Here is a 21,136-nt window from a genome sequence, read left to right as displayed (position 1 = left end):
GAGCAAAGGAAAATTGGTCTCAAATTACTTCATTGGTAAATACACGGCAATATCGCTACCTATTGGCAGAATAGCAATATGAAGGTAGGTGGTGCGTACAACTTGTGCAGTATAGTGACAACTGCAGGGAAATGGAATGGTTGACATCTGATGCGATGGAAGGTGCTTTTGAGATTCCAGGGAAATTAAGTGCCATATACGTGCAAATCCTCATCCTTAATTATTAAATAAATAAGCAATCGCAAATGCAATACAGCACATGCCATTCATTGCAACCGGGGACTATCAATTCCACACATCTCTCACATCTCACAAAGGTTCCTTTTTTTATCTGCAGGTCGCAATTGACACAATACTTTATTTGAAAGCATCTTTAATGGAAACATTTTTTTTATTTTCACAATTAGAGAACAGCCCCAGCAGCAGAACGCTGGGATGCAGGTTCAGTTACGTCCTCCGATGTTGCCTCTGTCCTAAGATAGCGATTCATGACAACCAGATTTCCAGACGCAAGAACTTTATATACAATTATAAATTTTCAGAAAAATAGTCTTTAGTGCTTTTTTTCTACGACCAATACATTCCTCGATATTTTTGGGGATTTTCTCATTTTCCTTCATCCAGGCGATTTCACCACAGACGGGACATTAGAAACGGACACACGTTCATCATTGCCGTCAAGTACCCAGCACCGACGCCACCTCCCTGACTACAAGTTCACCTGAAAGTTGTTCTGAAGCTTCTGATATAACACGCAGAAACCCTTGGCATTATAATTTATATCACAATGGCGTGGAACCAAACACCACAAAAAGTTACAAGGTGCAATTTTCATTCATAATATAAAAATACATTTCTCGTTCATAGCTGCTGGTTCAATGACAAGCCGCACGCTCTTAGGACTTTAAATGCAGTCGGTGTGGTCCGTGACCACCAAACTCTTGCTCGCACACTTTCATTCCCCTACCCATTGCCCTCTGCTCCCTCTCTTCTACCAAAACATCTCTCGCTTTGCCGATGCAGGGGGGGCGTGGAGGGCATTGCTGGGTGGATTGCCCTTACTCTTCGTGGATGTTGAACAACTTCGCCACTTCGTTCAAATCCTCATGCACTTGCCCATCCTTGATGATCTGCAGAAGCGACACAAGGGAGAGGGGGAGGATAGGAAACATTCTCGCAAAAAGGATGTCACCACCGCGTGCCAGGACAAAGGCACTGACAAAATTCATCGCATAATAACTTCTCGAGTCTATTAAATCGCCTCTTTATCCACTTTAGGGGCACACCTTAAATATGGCATGCAAAGAGTGTTCATCCCATGGAGATGAAGCTGAAATATGAATTTCTCATTGGCGAAATATGCCAAGGTACAAGAAAACAGACAAATTTAATTGTTTCCTTTTTAGTGCAGTCATTGATGAATGGGCTAGAGCTATCAACTCACTACATTTGAGAAGCCAGTTTAATCACTGGCAGCTACCCAGCATATCAGTGGTGTGTGCTCAGTGCTGTGGATAGACGGACGATCTGAACACTCCATAATCCAGTGCGTAGGTGTTGAAATAAATAAATAAACTGGCATCACCGGAGCTGGGTTTATTGTTAACATCGATTACCGTCTCGTTTAATGTTTGTCCTGAACAATTTGGAATTTGACCCCGTGATGCACACCCACCTTGCGCGCGATTGGCATGCGATTGAAGATGTTCCACAGCACGATGCCAACGACCACGTCTCCGCGCAGGTAGAACACCACGCCCTTGCCGTAGTCGTCGCCCGCCTGTGGGGGCTGGGGCACGGCGGGCTTGGGGGTGGCGGCCGAGGGGGCAGCGGTCGCCGTTGGCTTGATGCTCGTGGCCACAGCTTCTGTCTCGCTCTCCGAGCGAATGTTCGTGCCTGGTAGGGGGGAGAGGGGGGACCAGAAATACAAACGGGACTCGAGTGTGTGCGTAAACGTGAGAAGAGTGCCGAGCTCAAGGGCACGAGCCTTCCGAGGTCTCATCGTCAACCTTGATCTACCCGCTGCTGGAAGGTTTCCCACAAGTCATTGCCATCGCTCACGGTCTCGTGAAGCAACAACCCATCCAGCTTCTACACACGAAGCGACTGAATCGCTCCATCTCCATGGTGGACATCCTCTTGGGCACGTTTCCCTCGCTTGGCCGTCAGTCTCGACCACCGTTCATCATCCCTTCAAGTGATGCGCCGTGCTCAAGCCAATTTCTTAAGAGGCAACACGATACCTTTAAGTTTGAAAATATTTACCTATTCCCTGTTTTCCACTTCCTGTCTCTTAGGGTAATTCCAAGCATGCACCTCTACATGCCTCACGTACTTTTCAGTTTTTGTTCCATATCCTTTATCAATGTCAAAGTTTCTGATTCATGGCATACAATCTTAAGTTACTTTAACTTTCTCGGGACTTGGATTCACCAGGCCTGGCCGCCTTTGTTCCCCCAGTGGCGATGTTCACACACCACACCAGTTACGCGTTTGAGGCTGAGGCTGAGTCGACCTCGGGGAGGTCCAGGAGCGGTTGAAATAATCGTCACCGGTGGTGGCCGTGAGTGGGAATCGAACTCGGGTCGCAGGGTTCGTAGCGCAGCGCGCTAACCACTACACTACAATGCGTTACTCTTCCACATGTGCAGGTCACATGACAGATTTGACGTCACAGCTCACTTGCCATGCAAAAAATATATGCATTATTGAACTCCCCCCCCCCCCCCCCCCCCCAAAAAGTGTATTTTTATAATTTTTGCATGGTGTAGTCTGGAAAGTACCCACATGGCAAATTTCAAGTTTGTTGCATGTCGGGAAGTACGCTAAACATTTTGAACAGACACACATTCACAACTTTGCCTTTTATATATATGGAGATGAACTATAAATCAGTTACAAAAAGCACATCACACTATCAGAAAACAAGACTTCTAACCGTATTCGGGAGTAAGAGCAACTTTTTAGAAAATTCTCATTGGCAGCAACAGACAGATCCAGTAGGGAAATAGCAATTGGCACTTAGAGCGATCCTTTTTGTAAGGCCACCACCCAGTGAATGTGGCACAGCAGATGCATGAGTGATCATAAAACTGACAAGCATATTGCCACAGAGCATGAACAGTGATAAGCCATTTGTCTGTTGTCTGCATACCATACTATGGCTGTCTTCACTGCTCTGAAGCTTTACATCTGATAAGAGACAATAGCCTGTCTTGGCATGTAATAAAGAAAATGACATTCTAGTTCATAAAGGAGTCGAAATAGATGTCAGGACCAATTTTTTCTCGCACGCTTTTGTTGAAGCCGGCAAGTTCTGAACCTGTTTAAATGTTCAGAGTATCACAGCGGCCAGGTGTGTTTTGTGCATCTGATACGTCTACTTTAAAATAAACACATCCAGTGAACCTTTTTATAATCTCATCTTAAACGTCTTCATGTCGTGTGTATTTGACGAAGAGCAAGTTGAAATCAGATTTCATGTGCTCTTTGTGAATAGTACCATAATCTCCTGACTATAAGAAGCATCCTCAACGTTCAGGTCATTTTGAAAAAAAAGTGTCTTTTAATCGGTATACTATGGTACGATAGGAGTTTAATATGATTGTGATATTTTAAGATGGGAGATATGTCTTCTGGAAGATGATTCTGAACGGCTGGTGGTGTCCAATGTGCTCTGGGTGGTCATGTATCAACTACGGAGAACCGTCTTTCGGACGATGGCTCCGGACAACAGATTAAAACACCTCCTCCAGAGACAAATGCATTTTATGGATGAGACGAGGCACCCCCAACTTTTTCTTTAAAATACAGGAACAAAGTACATCTTGTAATCCGGACACTGCGATATCTGACAATAGCGAGGAGGCGTATTTGTGCGCACGTTGTTTCGGGTTAGGAATTTCAGAAACGAACGCCGGGCACCTGAGGCTTCAGACGCCGCCTTGGGGGTGTCCTTGGCACTGGCTTTGGCGAACACTCCGACTGTCGGCAAGCTGCTATCCACGATGCCGATGGCCTCGTAGCCGACCTCCGGGCCCAGGTCACTCCTGCAGAACGCGAGCAACGCGCCAGTTTATAACCATGCTGGCACGCGCACACACACGCTCGCTCGCGTTATTTTACATGCAGTGGCAGCTTTGAGACACTGGACGGCGCTACAAACAACTGGGAGAGCACGATCTGGACTATAAAGATTGTAAGGGTGACGAGAGGGCGGGGAGGGGGGGCTGCAGGAGGGAGATAAAAGGCTAGTAGAAGGTAAGGTGTGAGACAGCAAGCGGGTGGTGAGGCATGGTGAGGCTTGAAGGCAGCTGGTGAGAGAGGTGGAGGGTTGCGGTTGAGGTTTGGCGGCAGAGCGCGACGGAGCCAGCGAGAGGATGGTGAGAAGCAACAGGTGAGGATAGGTGACAGCAGGTGAGAGAGAGGCGAGGCAGGTGTCCGGTGCGAGCGGCGCGCTCACCAGAACATGGACTGGTGCCAGTAGGGCTTGGCGCCGCCGGTCATGTTCTCCCCGGCGAGGCGGCCGCTCACCACGGCGTGGTCATGGTGCTCTACGCGCCGCCGGCCCAGCTTGATGTCGTAGAAGCAGGCGGCATCACCGGCCTGGCACAAAGACAAAGATCTCCCGTGTAGCCTTAGCAAACTTGGGGCAAGTACTGCTCGCGAGTAGCAGTACAGTTATAGATATACACGGTTAACACTTATATGGGACTATCGTTTTTAATGGGAAAAGAACGAATACACTGCAACATAACAAATAGATGTTAATAGCTTCAAAAAGTCAAAGCGTCTCCACTTGTTCGTCAGAATTGTCAACGCGTGTCTGGAATCTTCTCCAGGTGGTCTCCAGAGCCTGGAGGCAGCAGCACATTTCTTGTGGTGTTGTTGCAAAGTCTCAGAAGTGTTCCCATATTTTGAAGCAACCCTGTATATATATGTAGATGTTTTGGCCAATTGTAATTTTTCAAGACACATCAAAGCAGGATCATTTCTTGAAATGTCACCTATTGTCATTCAGTGTTATTTGTTGTCAATTGTTGCTCGTGCAGCACTGCCAATGCAGGCAGCAGCATCACCAGATTATTTGCTTCATATATCGATACAGCAGAACTCCTCCTAACAAGCACCTCTGCTAACGACTAATCGCTTAACAACAGGCCTCCATAGAGCCCAATGTGTTCACTTACCGACCATCCCCCCTGTCAATAGGCTGTTATAGGTATAGTAAATATGAATGCAGTGATTAACCGTGTTTTATTAATATTATGTGTTTATGTTGTTAGTATCTTTATGTATTAATATCCATTGCTTAGATATTATAAAGTACTTTTTTGGGTGAAAAAGGGTAACTTGCGATGCTATCGGAATAAATTATGCCTTTAACATGTAATTCCTATACTCGCTTCGTGATCAAATTACTTCACGACCAGTTTCGTGGAACCAAGTACCGTCATTAAGAGGGTTTCTACTGTAGTGTAATTAGCATGTACACACACAAGCACGTCATTTCAATATCGGAAAGCATCTACCCACAGTGACTCACCACCCACACGTTGGAGCAGGCCTGCAGCTCGGCGTTCACCCGGAATCCACCAAAGTCCGGGTCCACCTCCAGCGCCGACGTCTTGGCGAGATCCACATTGGGCTCCAGCCCCACGGCCACCACCACGTGGTCTGTGGTCACCTGGGTGACAGGAGCATCGCGAAACGCACACGCACGTGTGAGATTTCGTCAGATATCGGATACTCAGCAGTGTTCAGCCTGGCTAGTAATTGAAATGTGAGACTGCAATTCGAATACCAGGTATAGTGGTCTTGGGATGTCAGAATCGGAATCTTAATTTATCCAGGAGAAATCCGATGAGCTATGAAGATCTTTTTCACAGAGATTGGCGAGACGGCAACGGATTTGTGGATCCAGTTGTGTGGAGCTTCGAGCGTAACCCCACCCATACGAGCGGGCTTTAATCTGGGTGGCCCCCACATGAAGCACAACTTTTCATGGCTAAACGTCCTAATGGAGAGGACACCTCCGGAAAGTGTCTCGAGAGACTTGTCCCGGTTAATGGCCACCATTGAAACGTACGAGTTTTTAGCGCACTAAACCTGGCAGCCATAACGGCGTTAACCGGTGCCGGGGAAGCACTCTAATTCAAACGGTTAACTCTGTAGATTTGAGGGGAGAGGGGGGGGGGGGGCTTTCCCTGGTAGGAAGGGGATGGTTTAGTTTCGTGGTTTAGTTTTAATTTGTATGTTTCTGGGAGATTTGTTTCCCTTGCCTGTACTTTGCACTTCTATTGTGCTTTTCTATTGTTTATTGTGACGTTCTTACCCCATGCCTCACTGGACATCTGTGCAAAAAAAAAGCTTTGTAGCTCATCGTATTCCTCCAATATAAATAAATATTCTGATTCTGAATTCTAGCCGCCCCGCTGCCGCCGCCGCCACAACCACCACTTACCGTTTGGCCGTCGGCGAGCTTGAGGTGCACGCGACCGTCCTCGCTCCGAGCAGAGCGCACCACCGTCTCGGGCATCACCTTCACGCCCTCTGAGACACGGAGTGCATGTGGCAAGGTAGCCTTCAAACCTCCCTACTCTCACGTCAAATCCCACTACGCCTTCCCTCCTCTCTCATCGCAATAAGCCCTTCTCACGCATGCGACATTCAAGACTAACTTTTAAGGAGTTTTATTTTCCACGAAAGGAAGTTTATTTTTTTTAAATGATGAAGGTGCACGGGCTTTATTATTGCGATAGACACCAGACGTGGCTCGCAGCCAAGTTGCAATTCATCACGAAACACTTGAGGGAAGATACATTCTTGACACCTCTTGCCACAGAACGAGTGGCAATGCTCCCCCGCCATTCGCTGGGACTCACCGTTGCGCACTTTCTGCGTTGTCCAGTTGCTCAGGTACTCGGGAAGGACCTTCCCCATGTTGCCCTTCTCTGGGTACAACTGGATCACCTCCAGGCCATCCTTGACTGGCAGAGTTTAGGGGGAAGATGAAAGGGAAGGGCAAGGACCACAGTTGATTAGGACGGTGCCCATCACAATAAAGTAAATGCGAACTCGCCTGTTCCATCCCTATGGGAAAAAGTGCAACCCCCTCGAATATTTGGGTTTTCTCTGGGCGCTTCGGTTTCTTCCCACATGCGAATACTCATTATTTGGCCAATAACATCTTAATATATATAGAAGACCACAGAGCTCGGGGGAATGTTTGACGCCGGCTGACTGCCTGGCTGGCTGCCTTCCCGCATGTCTGCGGTTCCTGGCGCATTCGGCCGAGCGTATACCTCGCAGCGCTCGCTTCACAAGTTGAAATGCCTTTGGATAAAGCACCGCCGCCGCCGCTGCTGCGTGATCGCTGTAAAGGATGGCGCCGCACGAGCACGCGAGAAAACGAACGATGCCGAAGGTGCGTCTATCGTCAGTACCTTTACGACCGAGAGCGCACGCGAGCTCGCTACCCAGGAACCCGCCGCCCACGATAGCGATGGACTTGACCTCTCGAGACACCTTCTCCAGAGCCTTGAAGTCCTCGATCTGACGAAAGATTGCAGACGCCGTCGTGATAAACAAAGGAGATGAGGCATTCTGAACACCGCTTTGCAATCCAACAATTTTGCTCGACAGGTCTTGGCAGCGAGTGCTTAAATGGATTGTACGTGGGAACCTGGAGTGTGGGTGTTACTTCTGGTGAGAGACAAATGAGATATTTAACAAAATTATACTGTTTTATGTCTCATTATCAAGTCTGATCAAGACTCAAACGCGTTACGAAACATCGTGAAAAGTCTACTTTGACTCCACTTCAAATGTCTTACGTTAAAATCCCACTCGTATTGTTTTCACCTAATATTCCGGAAGACCTGGAGCACCAATGTTTACATCTTTCGGTGCTGGACCACGTGTGGTGCCCTCCCCCTCTTTGCACTCGCTGCCACGGCTGTACCTTGGGGCTCCTCATTCTTGGTACTAGCCCCAGTTACGACTCGGACGTTCCATGACCCGACCCCCCGCACCCCCCCCCCCACCACCGCCTCCGAGCACGTTCAACCGTAACGTACCGTATAATTTTTGTAAAGCGCATTGAGGAGCGACGCGCACGAATGCGACGTTCTTACCCCGTGCGCCTACTGGACATCTGTGCGGGAAAAAAAGAGCTTTATAGCCCATGGGATTCGTCCGCAGTAAATAAATATTCTGATTGCGATTCTGAGCACACCTTCCGGAAGAGCGTCGTCTTCTTCTGCACGTCCTCGTCCGCCTTCTGCACGGCGGAGATGTTCCGGGGCGTGCCACCCGTCGCGATGAGGCACTTGTCGTATTTGATCTCGTTGCCGTCGCTCAGCTTCACCTTGTTCTCCCGGATGTTCAGCTTCAGCACCTGCGTGGGCGCACAGAGCGCACAGGTGTCGGGCCACTCGGCACAGGGTCCCAGCTGTGATTGAATGGCGCTGCATTTGCTTTCCTGCCAAGGTCGGTTAATTTTTTACAATTTCCAACCGGGGTCGAAAGCATTACAGTATTAGCTCTGTCCATCTGCACAGTCTGTAGGGGGTGGTCATGGCAATACTTTAAAAGACGATCCAACAAGATACCCATTTTGTTTAAAGCAATGGCCAAAACTTGGCGATAAAAACAGCGCAAAAAATAGACGAGCACTTTTGTCCAGGGAGATGACATTGCACACCATGCCCATGTCCTGCTTCCCCTCGATATCGTTACATTAAACGTCATCTCGCTGTGTAGCTCCATATATAAAATTATAATGAAATTATTTATGGCAAGCGCGTGCCGGACAGTGTCGCGGGATCCGTGTTTATACACGATTTTTTCCTTGTTCCAGCTAAACCTGGCCGTTACGATCAGCCTCGTATCAACGCAGCAACATGCACGGATAAATTAAAATTAGCTGAAAACATGCATGGCTTTATTAACGTGGGTGGGATGGTCCACTGCGGTGTAGCATGTTGTTATCAGTCACCTTTTTGCCCTTGAGAACGGCGACCCCTCCTCCGTCCTGGTATGGCAGGTCACGTGCAGTGACGTAGAACGAAGCTGGCTGGAAATAAATGCTGCAGGGCAAACAAAAAAAACGTACGCATGCACAGGGACAGAGGCAGGCAGACACGTACGCACACGCTCCAGGCTTCTAAAATGTGCATTCGCTCCAGCAATTTCAAATGACGTGTTATGTCATTCATAATGCAGAGACTTCGGTGTACTCATGCGAAATTCTATTTGGCCTTCTCATTGCTGCTTTCCAGACACCAGTCCTCATATGCGAATTACTAGTGTTAGGAATAGGGCAAGTCACTTGGAATGTATCCACCTTATCCCCTTGGTGGACCCAACACAGCTCTGTATGACACATAGCTCTGTACAATACACACACAGCTCTGTACGACACTCATTTGCTTTCCGGCTCAACGAATAAGCCAGTCTCGTCATTGCGTTGGCCTCGCTCATTATCGGACTCCCCGTGCGCTCTATCCAGCCGGCGATGGGGAAACGAACAGCGGAAGGGTTGTGCCGCAGAGTGAACTCGAAGCACGGACCTCCTCTCCTTGTCGTTCCACTGCTTGAACTTGAGCGTGTCGGCTACGTTGGAGTCGTTGGAGAACCACAGCTCCTTGGAGAGCGGCGGCCGCATGTAAGGCAATTCCAACTCTTCTGTGACGATCAACACCTGCCAAGGGGGGCGGCGAGTGTAGTTCATTAACAAATGAAAAGATTTTGACCCTTGCACTAAAACGCGCCACAACCACGTGTCAGCAAGTTTGGGTGTATGGCTGGTCACGTCGAGAAAACGTGGGTGACGGTTTGTCGGTGCATGGTCACGTGTGCATCCACGCGCGAAACCGTGGCTGTGTGCGTGGCCATGTGGTTTACATTTGTAGGCCATAGGCGACACCGTGCACATGTGGATGCCTACATTTGTCGAGCCGAGTGGGGGGGGGGAGCGGTAGTTAGCGCTCTGCACCCGGCCACGTGGATTCAATTCATACCCACAGCGAACGCTAGTGGTGGCTAACATCTGAACCAGTCATGGGCCTGCCCAAGATCAACTCGGCTTGAAACAAGTATCTGGCGCAGTCTGTAAATATAAGTGCTGGAGCAGACAAGTGGACGGTCGTGGTGCTGGCCACGCCACCCCGTTTGTACACCATCTTCAAAGATAACAGCACTTGTCCGCAGAGTTCATAAGGCTTGTGGTGCCACAGCAACGAAGCCGCCCCGTCGGAGCCGCGCCTGCTGCAGTGGTGCTGCAGCAGCGCGGCCACCCGGCCGGCGCCGTGGTAGCGGCGCCGCCCCCTGTGGTGCCACGGCAGCGAGGCCGCTCCGTCGGAGCCGTGCCTACGGCAGTGGTGCTGCAACAGCGAGGCTGCTCCGTTGGAGCCGTGCCAGCGGCGGGGGTGCTGCAGCAACGAAGCCGCCCGGCTTCCGTCGCGGCGCTTCCCCCACCACCCCCCACATGAACACACACACACACCCCCCACATAGAGCCCCCACATGAACACACACACCCCCCACACACACCCCCCACATAGAGCCCCGAGGGGAGGTCACCTGGCCGACAGGTCTTCACCCGGAAGCCCTCTCATGGGACCAAGCTTCACGGTTTCCTGCGACCAGGGAATTGGGCGACCTCCCCCGAGGCTAGCTCGCACCGCGGCGCCGTGACCTGGATGGTGGTTGCATGGTCACGACGGGGCTGCTCAGCCGCCGCGGATAGAGCGGCACACTCGACACGGGTCAGCAGGCAGGTAGAGGGTGGGGCGCAGTAATGAGCGGCGGGAAAACAGAGCGGCCCTCTGATTGGCAGAATGAATGCGCTTGTTTAAAGAGTAAAAAGCGGACGTCGGAGAGAGCACCGATCCGATTAGCGAGGAGCGGGAAATCCGAGGCTCCTGATTGGACGAGAGGCCAGCGGATTAGCGGCAAGTTCTTTGATGTAAGGATAATAAAAAGGGCAGGGAAGGTAGGGGCAGGCAGTCATGTTCTTCTGGGGTCAAGGATCGGAGGAGTCATCGTGCCTGCTACTGGAACGTCCGTGAGACGAGTCGCAGCGCAGCCAGGCCTCATTCCCAGCCAGGACTACGTCCAGCCTCGCCTTTCCACGGCTTCTTGCACCTCGGAGTCGAACCGTGAGTACGCAGGAGAGAGGTGAGATTAAGGGGAATATCCTTAGGGAGAGGGATTATGGAGAGACGGGACAGATTGAGTCCTAGACCACCAGGAGATAGGTTAGACCTGCCCTGCTGGCCCACACTTACACGGGTAGTTTAGCTTCGTTATTCGCGGACAATAAATCGCCAGTAGTCAATAAACCTTGTCGTGTCGTCCCTGCGAGTGCAGAGAGGTGTGCATGGTACTGTGAGCCTTCTCGTTGTGGTATCCTGTTTGCACACGAGCGTGTATTTTACCCGTGTGTGCGCTCGCCGCTGCGTATAGCTCGTAGTTAACGTGTACGCGAGGTAGACGGGCATCGTGCACGCGAGATCACCCGTGCCGCCTCTGCTTAACGTGTGCACGCGAGATTAACTGTGTAGCTCGTGGTTAGCGTGTGCGAGAGGTGCCCGGCGGCGTACCCGCGAGGTTGTTCATACAGCCCTTTAAACCTGCTCCGGGGCACCTCCTCCAATCGGCTGCGCGCGTACGAGTGAAGCCCCTGCCCTCTGACCCCGGGTCCCGCGCATGCAATTGGTGCGCGGCGCCGGGCAGGTAGTCGCGTCGAATTTTGGTGGCTGCGGGCGCATAAATGTGCGCGACTGCATACGGCGTGCATAACGTTTAGAGGAGCACGCGAGGGGGAGTGTGTGCGAGTTGATCCCAGGTGGCTATGCGCCAGCCGCGGATTATGCCCCGAGGGACCACTGTGAGGGGGGGGGGGGGGTCGGAGGGCAGTAACCCTCCCCCGAGCACGCGAGAGGACAGCAACGGGTCTCCAGGGAGCGGCCACATTCTGCATCTTTCCATGGCTGCCTCTATACGTTCACGTTTGTTGGCTACACAGAGATTGTTTATTGGACCAGACATCGGTGTACACTACACCGACTGCACACGTTCGACTGTGTCCGTGTTCATTCACCGAGTGACTACGGTGCACGTACCTGAGCTGCAGGCTCCTTGGCATGAATGGCACGTGCCGCGGCAAAGGCGGCGGTGCCGCCCCCGATCAGCAGGTACGTCACGTGCTCCGGGATGGCTGGCCGCAAGTGCACTGGCACTACCTTCACCGCTGAAGCACAAGAGCCAGGGGACGCACACAGGGAACACGGGAAGAAGACACACTGGTCGGCAAAATGATGGCTTTTTAACAAACGGGCTACAACGAAGAATGGAGAACAGCAACAAGGGGAGTGCAGCGTGCGTTTGCAAGGACAGAAGAATGCTTTGTAAGCGATGCCCGTCGTGCTTAATGAGCAAGTTTCAGACAGGTTAACGTTTTGTTTGCATCAGCAACAGAAGGGGTTAAACCTAGAAGAGAACGACATTCAATGAGGACATGCTTTGGAAATTCCCCTGGAGAACCGGTCGGTGCGCGACAACCACGCTGATGGGATCTGACGTGCACGCGTTTCCATCCGTGAAGAGAACTCTCACATCAAAACCCGAGTGATTCTCATATTGCGGAGGACCACAGTACAAGTCAACCACATACGACGACAACTCTTAATACCAAACTTTCTCAGCGGAAAAACACAGTTCAATCTAATTCACAAATATAAACCAAGCATTTCAATATGTAATGATCTAGATGATGGTGCACTGTGAAAACGTCCACAAATTATGTAAATTCAAACACACACAAACACAATAACATTGAGGGTATCATTTTATTTCCCAAATAGCGGAAAAAGAGTGCACGGGAACTGCTATTCACATCACTGACATGCACTGTAGGGTGTGAGCTGTTAATCATAAAAACCTTCACCAAAAAAAAATAACCCAACATCAATTAAAATTCAGCTAATTTCTAAAACCAATGCATGCACCTGCACTGTAGATTACACATGCCGAGTCCCTTCTGTGTCTCCTGGGAACGTACAAAGATTAAAAAAATCACTTTTATACCAATACATAACTTTAAAAATGGCAATATCCATTGTGCAAATATACTTTTAACTAAGTTGATTGTCAAGCCGCTCTATCACAAAAGGCTGTGAAGCACCAATACGACAAGCTGGGAACACTGAAATGATTTTGCTTGGAAGCAGGTTTGAAAAGCGAAGGCCCATGCATAATGTGGCCACCTTGGCAAGGGTCGCCACATTCAGCTCGGCTTGGCATTGCTCAACTGCTTCATCTCTGGACTCGGGATATTTTTTTACGGGGCACAAGCTTGCCAGTGACACAAACAAGAGGTGGTTGCTCAGGCCATTCCTATGCCTCCTGGTTCGGCGCTTCAGCAGCTGAAGTGGACGCCGGTATTATTGCATCGCCGTCTTCTCCTTGGCCGTCTTCTGCACTTGGTTTCTCGGCCTCTTTGGCTGAGGGACAACACCGCAGCCTTAGCAAGGCAGGCATCGCACACCAACGCAGCGAACGAAAACCGCTAAGATCGTGGAGGGCACAGCGCTGCGTTTGTGCACTTACCAACATATTATTTTGTGGCAGGAATGGCACGTGAATTTTCTTTTTTCAATTTAGAGTGGCAGTGAAGGGCCTGAGATGGTCAGCCGTGGATCTGTGATGTCCTAACATAACACTGTCAAGCACTTTTCATGCTTATTCTATCTGCTTGAGATGTTTAAATCATGTATAAATTATGTTTTTTTATCGTCTCTTAATAAGTGGTGTCATTTAATAATATAAAAAATGTCTGTGTTCAATAAACAATTCTAAAACAAATATAACATGGAGCTATATGGGGAAAGAGAAGGGCATGGCTCACCTGCCTTCAAATGTATTCTGCCACTACGTTCCTTGACGCTTTCACCTCCCTTCACCATGGTAATCCCACAAATGAAACCGTAATCCGAGCTTTGGGCTTACATGCTGGCACACTACTGAGCATACTAGACAGTATAGGTAGTTAGCAGAGACACTTGCATACCGCATCCCATATTGTTCAGATGTTAGCTTGATTCAGATCAGCTTCAGTTAGTCCTCGCAGGAACTTCTCCAATGCTTCCACCAGAAACGGAGATGATGAACGCCGATAAAATCTTCAGTCGCAAGTCATTTTATGGAATTGCACCAATCATGGTGCAAAAACGAGGTCAACCAACTGTGTATAGCCAAGTTAGCTTAGTGCTGTGAGAAAAATTTTGCCGATTGAAGTTTCTGCCGATGCCGGTTTAAGACAACATGCAATCAATCGATGAATGAGATTATGATTTGTAATTAAATATGAATGAACTTAACTGAAAAGCAAAAAATATATATTTACTTCAAGTGTTGTTAAGCATTTATACTGTTTTGCAAAACAATGAATAGCCTTTTAAAGCACACATATTTATGCCTCGTCATAAAAAATACAAAAAGTATTAACTGCACTTTTAAAAACCATAAAAATAAAGTCAATAAACCCCAGGATAAAAGAGTGCAATGAAGAACGCACCAGCAGGAATAATAAAAGCCAAAACATTTAATGTTAACTTGCAAGGGTTGTTCAGGAATGATCAGTAACGTGAGGGTTAGTGAAGCATGCCATGTGTCCACAAGCATAGCCATGCTCCCAAGGGTTCAGAAAGCATGCAGTGCTTCTGCCGATAACTTTCAGGGCTAAGAGAGGTCAGGGGGATACTCTCGACGCTGCCTACCACTCTCCGTCGCCTCCTCGGGTGTCCGACCCTCTTCCAGTTTGTCTTCAGGCACAATGCTGGCCTCCTCCCCAGCAGGGGCCTCTTCCTGGGTGACCGCCACTTTTTCCTGAGTGGCCGGGGCCTCTGGCTCAACAGCAGAGGCCTCTGTGGCTGGCGCTTCTGCCTCGAGGGCCGGTGGCTCGGAATCTGTGGCCTCATCGGCTGTAGATTATGGAAATGCCGTTTGCACGGGTGGGTTTAGTGGGAAATCACAGACGGTAACCACATTTAAAAAGGATGATCATGCTGCCACAAAAGCTATTCAATAGGTGACAGATATCCCAAAAGTAATGCCACCTATTGCTTTTCTCATTAAATAAATGAACATCTGCGTACTTGATTTAGGCTTTATGGTGAATGTGGCAACATAGTCCACTTCAATTGTGCAATGGACTCAGACTTTCTCAGGCTCATGTATAGTCGGGCATTGTGGTGAAAGATGAAAACCTCTGCCTTGTGACAAATATTCATGAATGAACATATCACATGTATATAATTTTAAAACATTCCAATAAAAAAACTGGAATTACTTTTGGGATATCTCTCATACATCTGAACATTATATTTTCCTATTCGTGAAAGAGAATTATGAAACTGAAAACCCCATGCAGGATAACATCAATGAAGTAGCATAGCTATCGTGTGTGCAGGTGGTGCAACTGCACCAGGGCACAGGCTGGAGGGGCCCAGGCACCAAGCTCTGAAGAGGGGAGAAATTGGATAGGAGGCCCCATTTCATTCCTTGTACCAGGGTCCATGCCAACCATGCTAAGCCACTGCACTAACGTGCCTTACAATCACTCGCATTTTTCCCACCAAAAAAAGTTATATTCTCCACCGACATGCAGGAAAACGCTCACCCTGCATGCACCGCTGCATGGCATAATGAGTAGAGGGTACGAGAAGGGAGCCAACGACAGGGTCACATGAACACAACCTAAAACTGACATTAAAACCAGTTCGAGTTACAGGAAAAGACAGGTATTAACGGGCAGGCACAAACGCATATCCGAGGTTATTCTGCCAAGTGCAAACTCAAACCAGGAAACACTGGTTTGCTCCACAGCCTACAGAAGGGTAAGACATGAGGAGGCCCAATGCTTCAAAGTTAAAAGCAATGCAAAGGTCACGTGGGATAACCCGACCTTTACTGTCTTCAGCTTCTGCCTGGGAGACAGTACTTGCCCCTTCGTCAGATGACTCAGTGTCTGCTTCAGACGTGTCCTCTGTGACTGCTAAGGACAACGGCACAGCTCAGAAGACCGTGTCGCCCATTTACAGTGGCAGTCCGATAACAGAAATATGCGCAGTTGATCGCCGTACAGATTTGCTCCTCAGAAATAATCACAGGTCCCGCTACAATGTAAATTGTTCTCTGTAAACCGTGAAGTGAACTCACCACATATTAATGATTAAGCAAAATATTTGCTAATGTTAGTCAACAGCTGGATAAGCGGTTGTGAATTTTGTTGTCATTTTTCTCAATTGAATAATCTATCTCGCAAAAGCAGTGCACTCCCGTAGCGCAGCGTGATGCACAGGATACATTTTTCACAGGCCTTCTCTAAAACCCCAAGTGGATTTTTATCAATACACATTATACGGGAGGCACTTTCCCACAACCGCTGCTATGGGACCATTTGTCGCAAGACAGTCAAACCGATGGTATTTTAAAATTTTCAGAGCTGCCATTTAACCAAATAATTTTATCTGAACGAAGTTCAAAACTAAATTTAACAAACTATCTTTTTGCAAAGTTTTATCGGCGACCGGGCAGAGACCATCATCTCACTAAACTTCAGAACCTAGTTTAGTCATGGACTGCTGCCTGGAATAGAACCCAGGATCTCAACGGTGGTAGCGCCTTGCTCTGACCTCTGAGCCACCCGGCCGTTTCTTGTATTGGGGCCAGCAGATTGTTTTTGCTTTATTTTTAAAAGTAAAGCCAACGCTGGCCTTCAGAGAGCAATTATGCCCCTGGTGTAAATTGTTTACTTTTTTTAAGCAAATGTTTTTTCTGGTAAGAAATGCTCAAAATGGCAAAAATCCAACTACCACACTTGAAAAAAACACATGAAAATGGATAATTCATAACAGTAAACACGAGCTTCCCTGTGTGTACTTTTTAAGTGATTAATCTTTACCAGATATAACCCCAAAGCATTAAATGTCATATGTGATGTTCTGAATTAAAAAGTAGATGTGAGATCAGACTCCATTAAAATCAGCATGCAAAATAGCACAGCTACAATAGTCAAGAGCAAAATGTATTTTCGGCTGCTTTAGTGATGTTTCGAAATGCAGAAGTTTTAAATATATTAAAAGTCTCCTTCAGACTAACCTGTTTCATCTTCAGCACCCTCTTCTTCCTCTGAAAAACAAAAAAAGCACATTTTTAATATAGGCAACCGTATACATTAGGTATGACAAACGCACCATTCTAAGCCAATGGATGAAAACTACTTTTAACTCTAACCCACTTTCCTTGACCAACGCAACCAGTATGAAGCTAAATTTAGACTCGCGTGATTCAGAATAAGCTCACACGATGCACCTGCACTAAATATACACTGCAACTGTTCTGCAAGGCAGAGATTCGCTAAGTTATTGGAATTCATTCATACAAATAATAAAACAATTATTTACAATCCATTGTCGTTCCACTGCTGGATGATGGCCTCCACATGCAGTGTCAGTCATGGGAGTTATTTGGCTATACTTCACCCACAGCCCGACAATTCAACGACAAAACATTCCTCGGTAGCACTGCCAGATGTGCGTCCCCGAGTCTCGTGACTCTGCTTCAGGAGGGTCCTGCCAAGTTTGTGCAGTAATAATGATGATTATGTATATTCCAATTGAGTAATTTGCAGGTACATTTTCAAATTTCACAAATTTGGACCGCCGATGCCTGCACACAAGGGCCTACGTGTATCTTACGGTATACACACCCGTAGTATTAATCATGGCGGCTGCTGGTTGGATGTGTGGTGCTTATATGAGAAATGTGATCAGCTACGGCATCGCCTTTACCCAAATTCTGTTGTATAATGGACAGCACTAAGCATTGAACTGGGACTCTTTACTCACCAGCGGGGGGCCACGGCTTCGGTTTCCACTCCTGCTCAATCTGCTTCTTGTTCAGGTAAGTAAGCGTATCCCGGTATCTGCTGGCATCTCCGTGCAGGATGTTGTATGCCTGCGGGACACCGATCCTGTAACGAATCCCTCCTGAACAACCGCATGTCCGTACATGCACAGCCCCTGTTTATCGATCCACCGCTCGATGAGAGCATCCCCACGCCGTGTGGGTCATGGTGGTTACTTCGCCATGCTAGTCTGTGTGGGTTGGTGAAAGTTGGGAATGTGCATGGAACATAAAAAGTACAGCGAAACAATCGCAGCCGATAACACCTGTGCTATGCATGGCAGGCAGACACGAAGGCACTCTGGACATTCCAACTTGCTTAGCTTCCAGAATATGACAATATCGAGCCCATTTTTAGGGATTTGGCCACAGGCTGAAGAGTCAATGGTCGCTAATTCTCAAAAGAGGAATCGGGACAAGTGGTGGCTCGTGGGACTCACGTAGACAACGGCTCCGATCCCGGAGAGCCCCATGGCGCCATACATGAGCACATTTGTCAGGCTTCCCCCGGGGACGCCGCCGGAGGACATGGCCCGGGTGGCACGCAGCTGAGCGAAGCCCTCGCCCTGCCTCCTCGCCAGGCTGGACACTGCCACAATAAGTATAAGCGCAACAAATACAATGACGAGCGGTGAAAACATCGCCAAGGGCAGCTCCTAGGCACATTCACATTGACAAGATCGGAACACAGAGAGATGGAGAAGCACATCAAATTGAACAAGATTTAGTAAATTTAGAAATAATATAATACTAAATCCTGTTCAATTTGATGTGCTTCTCCAACTCTCTGTGGTTCCTCTCTCTCTTAAATTTAGCTCTTCTATACCTGATGATGATTGCTTGCGTTGCAATCAAAACGTCGTATGTATACTATTATTTAATTTTATTTTTATTATTTCTTATTTATACGTGACTTTACCGAAAAAACCAAAGAGTAATTCCTGCAGTCATGAAAGCATCAAATCAAGTTAAGATCGGAACAGTGTGTCCTCGAAAGTGTGGGCAGTCATACAATGTCCTGAAAAATGTTTTGGGGTGGACTCATCATCAGCCATGATCAATCCACTGCTCCATGAAGGTCTCCCCAAGCTGCCACCATCTACTGAGAACCTGCATTTTTTTTAATCAAAGATTAGCATGGTTGGCTGCGTGCGGTGAGAAAGAAGTTTAACGTACATCATACAAATTGCACCCTCAAAGCTCAACACTAAATAGTGTGCACAGAAATTCTGACTTACTGCAGCTCCACGCTGCGCGGTAACAATACACGCCAGGCTGTTTCCAGTTTAGTCCTGTGCTGTACAGTAACCACTGTAAATTGGACTGTCCGTTCTGGAATTGGCTTGTGATGTTTTACCTTTTGTATTTATTCAAAACATTTTGGAGCAAAAAAAAAACAATGCCATTTACAATTAAATTTCAAATACCATTAAAAGCTGCCAATGAACTAATTTGACCTTCATGGAAATGAGGGGGTTGTGAGGGAATGAGAAATCCTGGGGGCAACCGCACCCCTGAATGAGCCTGGCATTTCGAAGACACGCTGCAGATGGGGAGATAGGGTTAGGGTGTCTCGTTGACTCGCGATGTTTATTTGTAGCAGGCATATATATTGTAAATGTTGTGGATTTACTCTCCAAACTTTATTGGCTGTGTCGGGTGGTGGAGGGGTTACGACACATTTATACTTACGCAATATAACCCAAAAACCTTCATGATTATATATTTTAACACGTAGAAGGGAAACAATAAAATAATATTGTTTCCCTTCTGTGACTTTTCCGAAAGAACCAAGAATATAACATCATTGCTGTTGTATAACTCTAACTTGCAATTCCTGACACTGCCTTATAAAAGAACATATTTTGCGGTAGGGATAACGTTTTCAACAATTATTCACCGGCACTGCTGTTAAGCAAGGTGTTTTTTTTAATGTCACTGCACCGAAATATAATTCGTCCAAAGCTATGCACAAAGGGTTCTAAGTCTGGCTGCACTGCATGAATAACTACTAATCCATTATGCAAACTAGATTTCCTCCCAATGCCTTTCAACAACATTCACATCAAACCGCAACAGACAGCATTCATCTACTCCAGCATAAAGGACAAAAAAACCATATCTCTCACCCAATACACTCATCGTCTGTACTAAAATCAAGAGCAGCGTACACTCCCCGCATTAAGCGATGGTCATTATGATGGCAACACAAACGTACACACAGCAGGCAAGCCGAGGGTTAGGGCAATGACCTTATTTCAGTGTTCTCCCCTGATAGTGTCCGGTGTCAAAGGTGATGAGTTTTCACTCGAGTGGTATTATCATCGGCCATGGTTATTCCACTGCTGGATGAAATCCTCCCCAAAATCGCTATCTCTTACGGTGGAATAATCCGCCTAGCAGCTAGCACCTGCGCACGTCAGTGTTGTATTGCACGCAGAAAGCATTAAGAGAAAACTATAATGGGAGACAATTACCACCGCAGTAAGCCATCAACGTAACCATAAGCACCGAGAGGCCAATGGAATGGGCGTCATTGGACGGGGTGACCTTGGCACAAACCCCGGTTCCTTCTAAGCCACTGGCTCCACGCCACAGCCATTGCCTGGCGCTGAGCGGTCAGCAAAGTTGAGGGAAAGAGGGAGGACGAGTGAGGAGGACGAGTGAGGAGCGGGTGGTGTAAAATAATGACAGAATGAGGAGACTTAGGGCATCAGCAGAGACCTCCGGTACATTCTAACATGCAGCAGGCTCCCCAACGCGTTCTCACCATTGCGGCCGACGTTCCGCGACGCGAGCCTCCAGCAGCAGGACGAGGAGGAGGCGGAGGATCGCGCTACGGGGGCGATCCTCTCGCACACGGCGCGGCAGCGGTACATTGTGTGTGGCGGTGGCGGCGGGTGGCACGCGTCCGCTGCTGTGGCTCTCTCTCACCACGATGGCCGCTTCCAAGTCACCCCCCTCCCACTCACCACGCGCGCCAGACGCGGGATGTCATCTCTACGACGGATCACGCGCGCGCCGGGTCGGCCATCTTACGTTGGGGGACGACGGTGGAGTTTTGAACGGTTTGGCGCGCTCTGAAAGCGTCACGCACGGGGCGGGGCCGCACGGGATTCCCTGACCAAGATGGCGGCAGCGCGACCGTTCGATGAGCTCCCCC

The 21,136-nt window shown here is 48.4% G+C and overlaps 1 protein-coding gene across 4 annotated transcripts; it reads right to left on the bottom strand.

Moving 5' to 3' along the window:
- Nucleotides 1-356: 356 nt before the first annotated feature.
- AIFM1 (apoptosis inducing factor mitochondria associated 1) lies at nt 357-21,047 on the bottom strand. 4 transcript variants are annotated; one of them, XM_032955581.2, is made up of 18 exons: nt 20,744-21,047; nt 18,414-18,562; nt 17,916-18,024; nt 17,167-17,196; nt 15,971-16,060; nt 14,784-14,987; nt 12,129-12,256; nt 9,573-9,703; nt 8,999-9,089; nt 8,237-8,398; nt 7,446-7,554; nt 6,885-6,989; nt 6,464-6,552; nt 5,546-5,686; nt 4,463-4,605; nt 3,925-4,049; nt 1,676-1,896; nt 357-1,130 (listed from the first exon to the last, which is right to left on the bottom strand). In XM_032955581.2, exons 1-18 carry the CDS (start codon nt 20,850-20,852, stop codon nt 1,059-1,061), a joined length of 2,208 nt encoding a protein of 735 aa, XP_032811472.2. In that variant the 5' UTR covers nt 20,853-21,047; the 3' UTR covers nt 357-1,058. The 4 variants fall into 4 exon arrangements, with proteins under 4 accessions (XP_032811472.2, XP_032811473.2, XP_032811474.2 ...); XM_032955582.2 differs by having other exon boundaries at nt 15,971-16,057; XM_032955583.2 differs by lacking the exon at nt 15,971-16,060 and having other exon boundaries at nt 20,744-21,032.
- Between the last annotated feature and the right edge of the window lie 89 nt (nt 21,048-21,136).

This window comes from Petromyzon marinus, chromosome 16, assembly GCF_048934315.1.
Source record: "Petromyzon marinus isolate PM22_M1 ecotype Great Lakes invasive population chromosome 16, UKy_Petmar_22M1.pri1.0, whole genome shotgun sequence".
NCBI classification, from domain to species: Eukaryota; Metazoa; Chordata; class Hyperoartia; order Petromyzontiformes; family Petromyzontidae; genus Petromyzon; species Petromyzon marinus.
The sequence above is the reverse complement of the archived record's forward strand: the minus strand, read 5'-3'. Positions and strand labels throughout refer to the sequence as shown.